Raw genomic sequence first — 17,600 nt, 5'->3', positions numbered from 1 at the left:
AACTTCTTCAGAACTGTGTGTCTTTCTTATTGATATACCCACACAGCTACTGGTCTCGAATGTCCTTATTAGCTGTTACCAGCAGCCTCTTTGTTCCTCCACTGTCTCGTTTTTTGTGTTTTAAGCACACCTGTGCTTATGTCTAGGCCATAAGGAGGATTTTCAGGTTAACAGCGAGTTTGGACCAGTGTTGACAGATCACATTTTTTGTTAGTGCTTTTGTATGTACTAGGCTCGTGTACATGTAGGCTTTCACAGGTGGTCAGGAGAGCACAGCAGTGTTTGGTTTGTGTGCTATGGGTAGTGCTATGGTTAGAATTATGTTTGAGCACCAGTAAGGTTACAGGCAAATATTTCTGGACAGAGGATGTCACTTGGTGAGTCAGAGGCTTCAATGCCATATTCCTTATATTAGATGACTCTTGTTCAGGGAGCTCTGGACTGTTGAAGTACCAGCTAATAGGAGGTGCTTTGGTTAAGGTGACTCCAACATTATTCATGTTTAAAATAAATAAATAGATACAAATAACAGTGGCATTAGACAAGATGGAGCACATATTCTTCTATCCATGGCAAGAACTTGTTAGCATGAAAAACAGTGTTTTGATGACCTAAACAGGCTAAATACAACTTCATGGTGAGCCATCAGAAATTAATAGGTTTTTAATAGATTATATTTATCACTTGTGGTTAAGCAGTCCCTTTCACAGGAGCACTGCTTACATTTTGTCTGTACATTGAGGTTCCCAGTATGGATCAGGGTCCTGTTGTACCAGGTATCATGAAAACAGGTAAGGAAAGTCAAGAACTTCAGTCTTGCATTTCTAGGCTTTTCACAGTCCTGTCAAACTTGTGGAGAGTTTCCTACTGATACTAGCTGAAATCTTTTTGAAGGGAAGAAGTCCTTTGGAGGGAAGCTGGTAGACAGTTAGTGCCTTTGGCTGGATGGGGTTAAGTGCATGGACCTGCTTCAGTCACATATTTAATGTGTGCTGCTTTGTGTGCATGTGTGCGTGCATGTGTGTGTTAGACCATCAGATAGTTCAGTGTGAGAGACTGAGCCAGGGGCTATTACATAGTTTCAAACAAATACTTGCAGACTTTCAAAATGAACTATAAAATATTGTGACTCTTCAATCCAAAAATCCATACAATCCATTTAATAAAAAACCATGGTAGCTGGACACTACTTTGTGCACTTTACACCTTCTGTCTCAAATTAAAATATTTGGAGCTGTGGTGTCCTTAAATCCCCACCCCCACCAGTAATTTTGTTCATATGTTATCCATAAATCTTGTCTGTTTTAAATGTTCCAACTAATAGTTAGGCAAAATGTTTAGCATAACAATATGATTAACAGAGTCCATTTTTTTGGCAGTCTGGATGCTGTTTTTCTTAAGCAAGCATTGCAGTTTATCCTGATGAGAGATACGAAGAAAATATTCCTCTTCTTGGAGGTTTTTTTTTTGTGTGTATGTGGGTTTTTTTTAAATATGAGGATTTAAGGATTCTGCATTCATTTTGCAAGAATATAATGTGTAATTTGGCTGGATCTTTAAAGTGGCAATATTATAAATCTCCCAATCACCATTGCCCAATCTGTTTTAACATTCATGTGCCTAATTTCTGTTTGTAATCTGATTACTGGCTTGAGCTGCTCCAGCTTGCAGCCTATTGCTATGCATTTACTGTACTCCCTGGGACGCGATAGTCTGACAGCTCCAGTCCTGTGCTATGAAAAATCTCTACACGATATTGCCAAGACAGGCCTAGGGCTGTGGCTGCTGGAGAATTAGCTGCTGTTGTAGTTTCTCTTTGCTGAATCCTTTGTTTGTGCAACCATGTTCAGAAATCCTTGGATCTCCAGCTATTTGGGAAATGTTAAATACTCTGAGGAGCAAGGTAAGCAGTTCCAAGTAGATAGAAGAAAATGCAGTTCATTTGTGGCTGTTTAATCTCTCATATATATGTATGCATGTGTAAATATTGTTTGAGTGGGTCTTCTGCAGCTCCATTAGCTACTTTAACAATCAGTATGCAGTTAGTCACCCAGGCTATTTCAATTATTTCCTAAAGGACACTTTTGAAAGATCCGATTAGATGGATCTTTTAATTAGCTTAGCTAGGCACCGACTTAGGGCCTTTAAATATACTAAGTAACACTGGAAAGTTGCATATCTTTTTTTTTTTTTTTTAATATATATAATATATAAATTCAGCACTCTTAATTTCCCTTGAGTTAAGTTACGGATAGTGCTTTTATCTGGTAGTTTGTACCTAAGAGGGAGGGGGCTGGACCAAACAAATGGTTAAACTTGTGAGCACGTTTGATTTACAATTCTGTAAATATACTCTCAATTTTAAATACAAATATTTAAGATTATTTTAATGTGGTTATAAGCATGTTTACAATTCTTGAGTGAAAGAAGGAAGGAACAAAATGCTGTTGCAAAGATTTTCCTGCTCTGTATCAGGTACTGCGAGGGTGAGCTTTCTTCTTTAAATTAACCATTGAATTAAGACACTGTGAAACTGGTATTTCTTTTATGGGCAGATTTATTTTCTTCTGAAGCAGAGTTGTTTTACTTTTTCTCCTGTGTTTTGTATTTAATTTTAAGACTTCTACATTGTAGCAAGTTTTGTTGGGCTTTAATCCTCCCACATGGGGTTTGATTTGCACAGGAGGAAATACATAAAATATCAGAACTGTGTAACAGTTATAATTGTCTGGTTGATTTTCTGTGTTTGTGTGTGGGGGAAGAGAGGAGCTTACCCCTGTGAAATACAGCAAAGTTTTAAGATGTTTTTGAGGCATTACAGATGTGGTATGTATGAATGTTACTGCATGTGTTTAATGGTAGCAAGAGTCAGGACGGTTTGTGTACCCCCTCTTAACAGCCCTTCTCCCAGCAAAGCAATGAAAGCTACTTTCTTCCCTTTTCATTTCCCTTCTCTGGTTTTGGCTAGGGTAGGGAGAATTTCTCTGTGGTCTACTTGTGGTTTTCATGGTGGACAGCTGTTTTAGTGCCAAAAACTATAGGATGGGTTATATCCTGTTAGAAAGCTGTAAATCTAAAATATGCCTGGTTATGATTAGCTAAGCTGATACTGAGCTGGGCTTTTAAAGTTACTGCAGACTTCTCACAATAATGTAAATCTGGCCTTTTTAGAGGAGACTTATGGCACGGAATCGTGTAAAATACAATGATTTATATACCATTCATACTGTTTTCCTTATAATGCTCTGTTTTAGCTAACAAGATGTTTCTGTGTAATCTACATGCTTTATTCTCCACTTAATTGGAAAGAGAAAATGAATGTTAACAAAAACAGGAAGAGTTGCCTATTAAGGTTGAAGAAAGCTATTAGCAAAGCTACCCTGAAATCTGCAGTAACTTGTAGCAGATGCCTAAAAAAATGCCTTTTTTTGCACATTTTAAGCCTCCTCTATTGCACTATTAAAGTGATCTTTTTTTTCTTTAAACCTGTATGCGGAGACCTGGAAGAAAGAAGGAGGGTAAAAAGTTTTGAAAGGCATAGGCACAAGACACAGTTTCTAAATAAGGACCCATGTTGTCAGCTATTATAAGTTTCATTAAACCCTTTCTGCAGAGATAATAAACATCCTACATAGATTTAAACATAGTTTTTATAAGCAAAAAATACTTTTTTTGCCAGCTAGCAGTTAGGCTTTTCTTTGAGATAGTTAAATCTCACCTCTGAGGTAGAGTAAAAGGGATGTAGCTGCTTTTGAATCATCTTAAAAGTCCAGGTTGTGTAATATTCAGGCCTGTCTTTGAAAAATAAAATGAGTACTGCATCAGAAACCACTTATTTATTAATTTAGGGTCTTGGGGTAGTTGACTAAGTATAGATGGGCATGGAAGGCAGCTTTCCCAATAGGAGTAAATTCCTGGTAGCTTCATGTTTTTCAACAGCAGTCACAGACCAGGTGCTCCCCTGCTTCCTGGCTAGCAGTTCGCTAAGGTCTCTTAATAGCATCCTCATTGAATGAAGGGGAGCCAGTACTTGCATGACTGGTCCCACTTGTCAGTGGTTGTTGTTAAGACCTTCCAATGATGCTCTTGACTGCAGAAATGGAAAAGTTAGATGTGGAGAAGAGAGGGGAGGTTACCCATTGCTTGCTGTGGTTCAGAAAGGTTTGGGAACCTGCTGGCTTTGTAATCCATACTTCTTGAATATAAGGCTGCATCTGACACAGTGTTGCTCTCAGTGTAAACGTGTTCCTTTCTGAAATCATGTTCTAAGGCTATTCCCGTGAAAATGGGAGCTTCCAAACAGAAGACAACCTTCAGAAATATTTCTGTCATGGATGGTATAATACTGTTGTTGCAACAGATCCTCAGCTGGGCATCTCTGACTTCTGCAGTGAATATGCAATTTTTATAATATAGCTAGGATGCAGCCAAAAAGGCTCTTACTGTTTGCAGCATTTTGTATTTGCAGAGTGCTTCATAAACATGTCAACCGCCCATCTTACAAGCTGGAAAACTGAGTCAAGGAGTTTAAATGATAGCCCCAGACTGCAGTGCTGCACCATGTATACTGCGGTTAGAACATGGCAATTCCATAAAACGTTGATGCTTTTAATATATTTACTTTCTGTACTCACTTTTGCAAGGCCTTGGGTTTATCACCATCTTGGACGTGCCAGCTTATGCTCCTTTGATTGTGGGGGAAGGCTTATATACAGTCTTTTCCAGTGGACAGGAAAACTCTAGGTTCTAGTTTCCTAAAAGTTCCCTGTTTATTAAAGCATCTTCACCATGGTATGGTTTGTTTTTTTGTTTTCATAGATTTTGACAAAGAAAACTCAGTCAGATTTAAACCTTCACGATTGCTCCAAAGGAAGAGAGCATTAAGGTAAGATCAAGTTTTTCTTGCCCAATGAAGATGACTGGTTGCACAATTGTAACTTGCAGTCATTGTTTGAGTATACATTTATTCTTTTATCAGAGAGGATGATTATTGGTCCTCTCACAGGATCAAACCTTGGCATCAAACAGATGCTCTGAACAGGTATTGAAGATACCAACTGCCTCCTAAGTAATGTGAAATTTATGGCTGACATTGCTAAGGAGGAAGTTCCACTCTGCACTGAGCCTCCTAGCACTGCAGTGCCCATTTTTCCTTCCATGGCATGGACGCAGTACAGACGTGTAGTGAACTAGGTTGGAAAACTGATCTGTTTGAAAAAGAAGGTGGCTGAAGTAGGCGAATTAATTATACAGCCATGCAGAGAGCTTTGTCAGCACATGGGAGGGGGACATTGCAGACAGGAATGAAAAGGTGATGTTGGTGCTTCTTTGCAGGGCCATGCTGCCTCACGCCTGCAGTCTTAGGGCACGGTTCTGTGAGGCTGAGTAAGGGGATACAGTTCACAATCAAACAAGGTGACAGGTCTCTTTTCCCATCCTGACTTCAGCTGCTTTTTGTGTCTGCCTTTGTATTTGCTGGATTCATTCATAATGGTGGAGACAGGAGGTGTAGGAGCTGGGAATTGACTTGCCCCAGCAACCAGCTGTTTTGTTGGCTTAACTGCACAGGAATCCACCAGCCTTAGGCACCCAGGCTTATGTTTTCAGGCATCTTTTCAGTCACCACACACCTTCTGGAGCATACCTGATTCTCTGCCATGCTGGATTTTAGGTACTGTAGAGAGGTGGAGGGAATAGGTGTAAAAGATGCTTTGTGTTATGGAAGGCAGGTAGGCAAAAGTAGAAATGAGGGTAGTGAAGGAAGAATGTGACTTGAAGAACGGACCTTTTAGGTGAGAGTCCAGGGAAAGGCATCGTCCTGAAGGTAGAGAAAGAGATGAAAACTGAATGCCAAGCACTGAGCTGGCAGGTAGGCAAGTGGGTTTTTAAGCATGTGTTTCAGTCACAAAATCTCAATATATCCTGTAGTTTTATCCCAGATGGCAGGGCAGTGTTACTAGTGGCATTTGGATCAAACTTCTGCTCGCTTTTGGGCATTTAACTAGGTTACTGGGGCAGCTATTTAGAAACTTCATGCTGCAGCAGCAGCAGATGAAGTTTTCAGCCTAGAATCCCTGATGTATAGAAGCAGCCCACACTTACTGTGGAAGTTGCAAGAGCAATGTAACTACCGAGACTGTCAAATACTCTGCTAATGTCACATTATACATCATTTTTAAAGAAAAACTATTGAGGTTGTGAAATATTATTGCCTGTGTTTTAATAGGAATTGTATGGATTCCTGAACATTGGGGAATATAATGAGTTTGTTTGGAACCCGAGGCCAAACCACACACAAATCCTATATGAAACAAATTTGTGGGACCTCATGCTGTTGATAGTATTTCATGCAGGCTGTATTTTGGGCAAGCAAAGAGGACAAGTTCTTCTTTCAGTATCCAGAATTAACAGGGACCTTAAGAAGAAAGAATTCTTGCAACTCCTGAATTATTTATTTTTCATTTAAAGACATGCATGTATGCCTTAAATTATTTTAACGACTGTTGTCTGTTAAGTGCAGAAACTCCTGGTGCTGCTGCTCGGAATCTGCACCTAAATTTATAGCAGGACTTGAGACATTAAGAAAAGCACAGGTGAGCAGATGCAGCTGTGATAATTCTAGAATAGGGTTGTGGATGAATGAAAAGGTAAAATATAGTTGGCAGTCAAAGTCTGACTTTCTGACTCTGCTTAAGCAGCTAAACTGATGCTGCAACTGCTCCTTTAGCAGGGAAACAGCTGGATGTTTCCCTGTGAGGAAAAAGGGAAGCCTTAGTGAGGAGGCACTTATGAGCATATGTTTTTTAAGACCCTTATGAGTAGGGTCCTGTAATATTTTTTTTAAATTATTGTATCTTTACTATTTGGAATTGCTTTAACATCATTCTGACTCAATTTAGATTCCTAATGAATGTTCTTGCTGAATACTGTGACATGTCCTAAATATGCCAACTTTCATTTTTAGAACTAATTTTTTATATGTATCTATAAATACCCAGTTGCTTGGCTTGACTGTTTCATCTTCAGAGCAGTGCTTGGTCTCTGAACAATCTGTGCAAGTGAAAGCATTGTAATTGTTAACATTGGTTTAAAATATTTTGTTTCTAATGTGCAAATATTTAAAACAAGCAATGCCACCTGCAGCTTTGTGAGAGAGCACAAAAGTGCCTCTGAAGAAGAAAAAGTCCTCCATTGTGGATTAAATAATCAGTACATGAAAATAGTTAAACATTTAAAAATAAACAAGTAAATAAAAATTGACAGCCTGTCCAGAGGGAAATGAAAAATGATAGCATAAGGGGAACTGTGAAGGGACTTTAACAAAGCAGATAACCTGTGATGATGTGATACAGCCCAGCGAGGGTTAAGCTTAAGAAGTTTGTGGTTATTAAAAGAATTTTAATGAAATCCGCCAGTGAGCAAAGTTCGAAGCCATCCTCAGTACAAAGGAGGAGGGAGCTCACATACAGAAAGAACTGGATGACCTTGAGGAGTAATAGAGAAAGGATGTAATGCAATAATACTAAGTGCACATTGGAGGCTGATGAATTTTTCTGTTACTTGTGACTGATGAAAGCAAAGCCTTGGCATATTAGTTTCTCATGCGGGTTTGAGCAACCAAAGAGTATAGATGCAAAAAGGAAAATGTGTTGTAAATCCCAGCATTCATCTGGTTAGTCATACAATAATGATTTCTATATAAAAATTACTATTTTTATAAGACACTGCTAAGGCCCAGGTGTGGAATCAAGACTGTCCGATTCTGGTCACCCTGTGTGAAAAAGATGACTTAAAACTGGAATAGGTAAAGAGCATTATTTACAGACAATCAATGAAAATCAGTAAAACTGAGAGCCTGTCTTGAGACAGCTGAGTAGATGTGGGAAATTTCTCTTACGAAAGATAGGTAAGGAAACCAGCAACACTGATCTGAGAGCAAATGGATGGAAACCCAGTGAAAGAACATTTAGACTGGGTTTAGAGGGTCTCTCGCTTCAGAGTCCCTGGAATTCCCTGGAGTCTGGAGGTAGGGACAAGGGTGAACTTAAGTAGTTAACAGTATTTAGAAGTTTGTTAAGGGTCCACAGTAATGCAGTAATACAATTCTTAGAACCAGTGTGTTAGTGTCCATCCTGTTTCTGTATGATTTTACCCTTGGAAATTCATGTGGGGCTGAGGCATAGTTGTAGATCTTAGCACACAGTTAATTTAAATGAGGATTTTGCTGTTTGGATGGATGCTTTTCTGTGCAGAATCCCATGTTTATAGAAACTTAAGCCGCTTCTCTGTCACAAGCATTATAAAAGCAATTGGAGATGCTTCTAAATAAAGCCCAGGTACTCAAAAGTGATGAGCTGGTCCCTTGGCACTTTTGAGACAAGCTTTAAGTACTCAAATTGATTTGACAGAATAGATTTTGGTTTGATTTATAGCCTTAGGCCAATACTATTCACATTTTTCAAACTCATCCTCAGACAGAAGGTGTAGAAACTCCTTTCAAATGGAAACTGGGAATCTCTCCTCCTAAGGGTACTCCAGAAGCTTTGTCTGTGAGAAGAAAAACGTATGTTGTAAGGCTAGTAAGAATCACAGCAATTGTCAATATGGAGTTAGGGATATAGGAACATGAGGTTAACTGTCTGAGTCTCTACCCAGTCTCAGATGATACATGCACCCGTTTCCTTGTGGCTGCTGTGTGCTATTTTATTTTGGTTTTGGTTTTTTGTTTAGTTCCGTTAAAATGTTTTCACCCTGTAAGGATACACAGTTTTCCCTAATGGACAAATTATTGCACTTCTCCGTCTTCTGCTTGCTATTTTTTGTATTGGCTAACATTTCTCTTCTTGGCAGTACCTGGAATAATTTCTCTAAGTGCAGTTATTGGAGACGATTTGCAGCAGCTGGCATGGTGCCTGCATGTTTTTTCTTCTTCAGGTTTATTCTCCTGTCAGTATCTTACAAAAGTATATTATTTATAAAGAAGCAAATACTTCATGGCGTTCATAACATAACATTCATAACATAAAATGTTATTAGTCATGATATGTTAAATCCCTTTTCAATAAGAAATGTTCTTCTGGAATAGTGAGTACAGAATAATTTTTACCTATTTTTTCTTTTCTTACCAAATACCCTTGATGGAAGGGTACTCAGTTCTTTAAAAGAGCCATTTAAAAATTGTTCTAAGGAAGGAGTTGCCAACAGTAAGGCTGTGTGCAGTTTGTTTTAATCGGGTGACAGTGAATCGTATGGCACAGCTCTGCCAATGCGCAGCTCTAAGGTCACTATGCTTAGATCACTGAGCTAAGATCACTGTGGATTTGTGTCTGTTACATCTATCTACACAGTTGACTAAAGGTTTTAAGACAGTAGTAAGTTTTCTTATGCCTGGCTGGGATAGTTCAGAAGTCATGATGGCAGAACTAGATGATCTTAAGGCCCTTTCCAATCCTAACCATTCTATTATTCTATGAATACAACAGTTCTCTCGCTGTGTTTAATAATTGGAAAGAATAATCTCACTTTGTTTACCCACAAGAGGGCAAATCTCCAAAAAAGTTTCTGTGCTCAGTTAGTATATACTTTAGGCCATTATGGCACCTACATTTTAAAGTTAAAATTTGTATATTTAATGAACATATTTAAAGAAATATTTTGTTTTATCTAATGGCCACTTTTGCTGTTTTGAGAAGACAACGTGTAAAACTAAATTACCTGCTGCTCATGTTAGTGTATTATAAACCACAAAATATCCAGAGATCAGTGGAGTAACAACAATAGGGCAGTCGTGCAGAAGGCTTTTAGGCAGAGTGTACATACAGTACTGTATTTGATGAAATATGTTTTAATATTTATGAAGAATAATTTAATACAGATTATTTCAAAGGTGATTGCTAGTAGAGCATTTTGAAGTAGTTTCCAGTCAGCAGTTTAATGCAAAAATGTGTCACAGTCAGTTCCAAGCAGGTTTCAAATTATGTTAGGTTTGGCTTTGTGAGTTTTGTGGGTTTATTTCTTATTTTGTTCTTATGGAAAATATTTTCTTTGGTATCTCTATTAGACTATCTTGCCATAAATTGGTTACATCTTGGCTTTATTTGATTTGTAACAGAAACATCCACAGTTCTGTAAACAAGATGTTGCTTTCAGTTTTCAGAAGGAGTTCTCATTTGAAGATAAAGAAGAACTTGCAAACAGCACAAAGGATATTGATGCTAATCTCTTAGCAGTACTTCCAAAAGGTAGGTAAGGAAGACACATTATGAACACAAGTGGTAATTTAATACCATGTGAAGTTTAGTCTATGCACAGTTAAAATCATTTGGGCACAGATCCTTTGTAAATGAGTTTCCTTTTCCCTGTGAAGTATGCATAAGGGATGAACCACAATGCTCTTTTACAAGGCCTTCCTACATCCTTGCTTTGTAAAGTTCAGCTTTGCTTACCTAGTTTTCAATAGTTTAAGAAGTAGTTGAAATTCAAAACATCAGAGAGGTTGCTTTCTTTGTACAGTTAGATTAATACTGAATTTGAAAGTATTAACTTGGCTTATAGTCACAGCTCTTTCCAGTCCCCTTCAGTGGTCAGTCGAATCACTGTGCTTGCACGACCAACAGACTAGAACCTGACTTTTAGTCTTGCATGCTAAAGGATCTGCGCTACATATGGGCCTGGGGATTGTTAATTTTTTTTTTTTTAACTTCTGTTTTAGTCTGAATAAGTTAAGAAGAAAACAGCAGTTCCATCTTTGTTTTTTGACCACAGTTGAGGTAGTAGTGAGTTAATTCTCTTTAATTGTTAAGAAAAAAATCACAGTCTGCTGGGAAATAGTTCTTGACCAGTAAAGGATGACATTCGACTCAAGAGCTATATGTAACTGGCATAAAGATGCTCCCTTCACTCAAGGATGTGGATCTCAGAACTTCGCTTAAATTTTGTGTTCAGATGTTATTTGCCCTTTTCAGACAAACTGCAAGGCTAGATGCACTAATCCTAATGTGAAGGAACTGGCTTGCTCTTCTAGTGTCATTTGTTGCAGAGATCCTTTAGAAGAAGGGGTCTTTCTTCCAGTGTAACGTTTAAGTGGTATGCTTGCTTTTAAATATAGTCATTACAGATGTTAACAAAGGCTTCGTTGACACAATGATGGTATTGAGTGATATGGATTTACCCAACACAGACATCCTGAGAGCACTAGTCAGAAGGTATATGTAGTCCCTCATTTTTCCAGATGCTTAGCTTTACAGTCATGCTGGCCAACAAGTTAATTGTGAGAGCCTTTGGTTCAGAAACCTTGTCTGTCAGTTGCTTCTCAGTGAATTTCTGTTTTGAGGTGCCTCTATTTCCTAAGATTATTTTCTCATAATAAAGGCATCAGGTTTAGTGTATACCAGACTTAAGAAAAAGTTCCCAGTGGAAGCTACTTGAGGCTCTTTCAAATACTTACTGAAAATACAGGTTGTCCCATCTGAGGCCTAACTTTAACCTGGATTTGCACCTGTTGGAAAATCAAGTGAATATATTTAATTTTCAACTGATACAGACTGAACTGAGGTTCAGAGAGTCTAGCTGAAGTCTCATGTATTGCTACCTGCAGATAAACATTGAACATGTAAGTATGCCTCTGCTAGTGTAATCAGATGATAAATGCTTCTCCAGCCTGGTTTGTAGACCATCATATCTCCAGGTAAGGACAAGAGGAGAATAGGAGCAAGTCAGTTTGGCTTCACTGCCTTATTAAATTTTGTTCAAAATGAAAATACTTGTGTTGCAATGTTTATTTACTGTCTCTGAGAGATTCAGGTGAATTTTTGATTTATGTCTATTCAGGCTTCACAAATGTTCCTGCTCGTTCTCTACTTGGACTTTTGGAAGGCTTGATTTAATTTTTACGTTTTCTGTATTACAAAAATAAAACCGCTGTCACATGTCTGCAGCTTTATCCACATGTATCCCCTCTGCTGTTACCAAAGAGACCTTTCAGCAAAAACATATTTATAGTCTGTAAGAAATGTTTCTGAAAGATTAATGGATTCTGTAAAAAAACTTTCACCTTAATTTAAGGACTTTTAAAAACATTTTTATAAGGGGCACTCCAAACGTACTTTCTGTTTCTTATTCTGGGACGAGACATGGAACAATACTGCTTTTGCTAAATTCTGGTTTTATAAAGAATATTCTGTTCAGGATGTCTACAGTTACAAAAATTAAGGTGCCTCTTGACAGTCTAGGTTAGAGGGTATCCTACCACAGCATCCGTCTCAACATCCTAAAATATAGCCTGAAGCTAAGGACTGCTCCTGAGCTGTGGCTGTTCTTCCTGTTGGCCTTAACTATACTGACCAACAGTGCCTACAAAATGTGTTGGCATGAAGTAAAATAGATAAGGAGCTTTTATTGTAAAATTAGTTATTAGAAGCTTCGTAGTCTTGTCTTTTTGCTCAATCAGGTCTTTGTGCTGCTTTTTAGGTAGAAGTGTTGCTACTCTTTAACACTGTCATGGGTGTCTTTGAAATGGTGTAGTTTCTGATCGATTATGTTCCCATATGCAGGTGTCAAATTGGCACCAACATATTCAGATTATAAACTAAAAAGGAGCTATGCAATGACCTAAGCTTGCAAGGGCCAATCAGTGTACTTGGGAGTGAAATTTCTTCAACTGGCCTTCAGGTTTTGAAATCAAGTACTCAGGAAAAAAAATATAAAAAAAATCAGTAGAGTAAAAGACTTCCTGCATTTTATCTTCCTTTCTGGGGGAAGGGGAGTTGGTGTTGGTGTTTTTGTTTATTTTCTCCTTTTTTGTGTGTTTTTTGGGGTTTTTTGTTGTGGTGGTTTTTTTTTGGGGGGGGGGGTGTCTGGTTTGGGGTTTGTCTTTTTTTTTTGGTGGCTGTGGTGGTTTTTTTTTTGTTTAGGGGTGTTGGGGTTTCGTTGTTTGTTTTTGTTTTGTTTTTCCTTCTTTTTCTCACCTCCCCAGAAGACTATTGCTGAAAATACCTTCACAGAAAAGCTCTGCAGATGTTGGCCAACCTAGCTGAAATTACTGTCTGGCATCTCAAGTGTGGAAAAAGTGTAAGGCAGCATAGAGTAGTCCCATAGTAGTCCCATGCTATTTTTGTCCCATCTTGTTTGGGAAGGTGTTGGAGAGATTCTTCATGAAGTCAGTGCTCTTTTTAGGGCTGTAAAGCAGTAGTAGAATCTCTGGAACTTCAGCTAACACATAGCAAAAGGGTGTTGAGCTAACGCTGCTGGGAGTTCTTTGGATGTTCCACATTTCTTGTATGTGGACTACTTTTTGGGGGGGGGGGGGGGAACAAAGACTTCAGTATACAAAGCTATGCTTTAGAGCTTTAAAGCCGTGTAAAAGACCTGTTCTGTGATGATGGTTTTAGGGACTGTATAAATTGGTGACTAGGGAATTAAAAATGATCAAGGTTTGGGTTGAATGTGGTTTTATTAACTGTGAGCTGTGGAGGCCTTTGACCTGTCTGAAGTGGCAGAACAATTATGAGGTTTGTTTTGACCATTTTATGTATGAATAGCTAGCAGATAGAACAGCAACACTCTAATAGCCAGACAAACAAACTTAAACAGAAGTAGCTTTGGCGGAGGTGAGAGCAAAGTATTTATGAGAAACCATTTCTTTGGTGTGAATATGAGGTGAAGGCTGGTTTCATATGGGTAAGTTCTCTGTTTAGCACAGTTTCACTGCTAGCACAGCTTGAGTAGGCCGAGCAGCAGCAGGGAACTGCTCAGGAATTGAGAGAAGGGTGTGTGAAAACACTATGAAAAAGGTCTTTGCTTTGGTATTGGTTCAGGATGCAAATTTTGCATTGCCCAGCTCTAGTTCCCATTCATCTCCAGAGATCTGTGCTTGGAGCTTGCTGACTTTCAGTGTCTACCTTCCACTGTCAGCCTGGTCAACAGCAAAGGCTTCAATCTGCTTTGCCGCAGATGCTGAAATCAGGCATGGAAGAAGCACCCCTTGTGTTGGTACTGTTAGGTAGCTGCACACGTTGCTATTCTGCACTGCTAGTTGCATCAAATGTATACATATTATATATTTTCATGGCGTGATCACAGTCTGAGCTAACTTGGCTTGACAAATTGAAATGGATAGCTTGAGTCTGCTTTCTTTAAAAATGTAGACTAAAGGGATTTTTTGGAGAGTGGCCCAGTTGGTTTTTTCCGCTGTTAATCACATGTTTTCAGTAGGCACTCAGCTGTAGCCTCAGATGCTATATTTGTACCTCATTCATTTGCTTCTCTGAGTAGTCATGATCAGAATACATTAATTCTTGCTGATCTAAGATATTTTACCTGGAATTCTAGTGGCTTTTCAGCACATAAGGTTGATGTGACAGGCAATGTCAATAGTGTCTATGAGGTATCAGCACTGGTATTGAGCAAACAGCAAGCTTCCTGGGTATTTGTCAGCTAAGCTGAAACCCTGACTTAGCTATGCATGTAAGCTCTTGCAGTAGAGGAAAGGGAGAAAAGGTGCGTCTGACCTTTAAAAGGGTGGCGTTTCAATAATGTTTATCTTCTAAGTGTGTAGAGCAGTGGAGTCTGGTAGGGAAAAAAGCTGACATCCTTACTTCTGCAGTGATGTGGAACAGTATCTCCTGGACACTCCTGACTCATCGGCATTTCTAGTGTTAATCTAGGGCTGATTTAGCAGGCTGTAGACTTGAGCTTGCTTTTTGATCTTTCAGTCAGCAGGATCAGAACTTCAGAGTTGTGTTGTATCAGAATAAATGCCCACAGGTTTTAGCACCACATCTTAACATCTTTGCTAAGGCAATGATAGGGTGAGTGTGGGGTACTCACCACCCACCCACACCCCTAGTTTACAGCATCCTTTGATAGCCTTGGGGTTGGTTTCTCTTCTTAGTGGTAAGGAGCCACACCACACTTGTTTTTGTAGCACTCGCTGCTCCAGTGTGGTTTGCAAACATCACTGGTAACTGTGCACATATGTGTGTGTATATATATATATATGTAGGAATTACTTCATCTCTCATGCCTCCTGTTGGTTCACTGCTGGTTTTTGAACTGTACAGCTATCTGCTAGCACATAACACTACCAAAGAGTTCAGGGGGAGAGAGGGAAATTATGTCCAATTAAAACTATAAGGGAAAATTAGCAAAGTAGAGAGTGATAACCATGAAGGAATATAATGAGGAAACGCAGTAATTTTCACTCCAAATGTGAATTACTGGGATTTGCTCAATATATTTCTCTTCAAATAGGTCAGTCCTAGACCTCTGTGTAGACAGGGTAAGCAGTAATTCTATACTACCTGATACTGAAATGAGTTACAGTAGTATGCAAGCTTGACCCCATCTAATAAAAATATATCTTGCCCAGTTTATACAAGATCTTGAAAGTTCCTAGAATAGCACAGCAGATTCTCTCTGAAGCAGAGGACTCCTTGATGCTTACACCTATGTGCCAAGTGCACTTTTGACAATGCAAGCTTAATAAACTAGGAAAATAGAGGAAAATACTTGTACCCTGACAAAAGCAATTTCATACCTCTTATTAGATTGTTCCCTTTTATGCTAAAGCATTTTAACAAGTTTCTGAGTTGCTGCAATTTAGCAGCTTATAAACTGCATAATCTTTTGTTGTCTCAGTTTCAGAATTAAGAAAACTGTTTGAACCAAACAACCAAGATTTTTTGGAAATGAAAAGGTAAAAGAACAAAAAGCCTTTGGCCTGTAAAACAAAACACACAGTTTGTTTTGTTACCTCCTCTTAGAAACTCCCCTCAAATCTTCAAAGATGCTGGGTTTCACATTTTTTACATCTTTTTCAGAAAAGAGAGAATAGCTAGACGCTTAGAGGGAATTGAAAATGATACACAACCTATGCTTCTACAGAACTGTCCAGGTTCAGTCACACACCGTTTATTAGAGGAAGATACACCAAGATATATGCGTGCAACTGATCCATACAGTCCCCACTTAGGTAAGTAGTATAATTTAAGGCAATTTTGCATTACTGAGTTACTTCATGTTTACTACTCTATCATTTGTGCTGTACATGGAGAGGAGCTTTATGGAAAAGCCATGGTCAGAAGGCTTTTTAACTTGCCTTTTTAATTCTTCAGCTGTCTTACTTGAACAAGGTTGGTTATCCATATTGTTTTAAAACAACAGTCTTTTGATATGAGACTCAACATATTTAACTAAGACATTTCTTTACAATTTGCATATGCTTTTGGAGGCATAAGTGTCAAAATGTAATGTGTCTGTGCAGTCACTAGTACACTTGTAAGAAAATGGGAAGCTTTTTGTTTATTCAGTGTGAATGATAGGTAAAATACTCAAAGTTTTGGGATGGATTTGCTCATATCTGTTGTACTTTCAACAGGAAGATCAAATGAGGAGGAGGAAACTTCAGATTCTTCTGTAGAAAAACAACCCAGATCATCCAGATATCGAGCAGAAACCACAGGAGGTAATACAGAGCCCTTGTATAGTACAGGAAACATGGATGTCCAGGAACTAGAGTCAAAAGCAGAAAGAATAGCTAGGTACAAGGCAGAGAGGCGGCGCCAGCTAGCAGAAAAATATGGATTATCTCTTGATACTGATTTGGATTCTGACTACTCATCCAGATATACACGGGCAAGGAAAGATCCTGACAGTGTGGAAAGAAAGGGAGTGAAAAGTGAAAGGCAAGATGATGAAAACAAGGACTGTGGCTCCTCATATTTGTCCAGAACTGAAATGAAGGAGTTAAAGAGTGTGATTTCTGAATCCAAAGAGTACACAAGCCATGAAAAAGATGGTGTTCCAGATAAAGAAGACCTCTCAAATGAAAAGAGTGATAGAAAAGCAGATGATGACAGTGCCATTAGACAGGCTTCTGACCCTTCAGCAACCTTGGATAGCTCCATCTCTCTTTCACTTTCTGCACGAGAATCTTCCTCCTACAATGAAGTGCCAATATCACCAAAGCAAACCCCTAGAGAGTCCCTCTCTTCACCAAAGCGGGCAGCCTCACCAATCCATTTGCAGAATGACCAGCCCTTGCACAGTAACATCAGACAAAGGTAAGCATGACTTTTATTTGTTTGTTTGTACAGTAGATTCCTTTACCTTAATCACCTTTTGCAGCAATGTCTACAGTATTTATGCAAACTTATTTATTACCCTTGAAGAATAGTGGCTTTGGATGTCTCAGGGTGGATTGGTTGGGTTTACTGTACCACAGTGTGCTTCTGAAACAAGGGGGTGGGTGTCTTTTTCTATTATTAGATATGTCCGTGGTTTCACCTTATATTTATAGAATTTATGCTAAAATTAGGCACTTGCAAGGGGAGTGGAATAACTATGTTTAAGATACTTACACAAACTAGAAATTGAAGCTGTTATGATGTTACGAGTCTAATTCTGTTGGGGTTTTTTGTTTTGTTTTGTGAGTAGGTGGTTGTTAGGGTTTGTTTTTTTTTTTTCCATAACCTGTTAGAGCAAGCCTTTAACTTTTTTACTCTATAGGCTGAAATTGTTTGGGTGGGGTTTTCCTGTTAAAAGCAAGTTGTTCCTCAGTAAAGATTTCAATAGCGTCATGACAGCTTCTGCCAAAATAAAGC

The 17,600-nt window shown here is 38.6% G+C and overlaps 1 protein-coding gene across 23 annotated transcripts in view; it reads left to right on the top strand.

Annotated features, from left to right (window-relative positions):
• Positions 1-17,600, top strand: part of SVIL (supervillin) — a 142,917-nt gene that overhangs the window by 67,379 nt on the left and 57,938 nt on the right. For 20 of the 23 annotated variants that reach the window (XM_061350687.1, XM_061350677.1, XM_061350777.1 and 17 more), the window contains 5 exons: positions 4,819-4,885; positions 10,150-10,241; positions 15,637-15,694; positions 15,819-15,970; positions 16,376-17,060. In XM_061350687.1, the coding sequence (XP_061206671.1) occupies positions 15,687-15,694; positions 15,819-15,970; positions 16,376-17,060 (845 nt within the window). In that variant the 5' untranslated portion in view covers positions 4,819-4,885; positions 10,150-10,241; positions 15,637-15,686. Of the gene's footprint in view, positions 1-1,827; positions 1,904-4,818; positions 4,886-10,149; positions 10,242-15,636; positions 15,695-15,818; positions 15,971-16,375; positions 17,061-17,600 lie in introns of those variants that run through there. The other 3 variants (XM_061350604.1, XM_061350715.1, XM_061350705.1) reach the window with 3 other exon arrangements.

The sequence above is a fragment of the Neopsephotus bourkii genome, unplaced genomic scaffold, assembly GCF_033783945.1.
Source record: "Neopsephotus bourkii isolate Nb327-2 ecotype Australia unplaced genomic scaffold, CSIRO-AGI_Nbou_v1 NB_53, whole genome shotgun sequence".
NCBI lineage: Eukaryota > Metazoa > Chordata > Aves > Psittaciformes > Psittacidae > Neopsephotus > Neopsephotus bourkii.
Note: the sequence above shows the minus strand (reverse complement) of the source record. Positions and strands in the feature narration are given on the sequence as shown.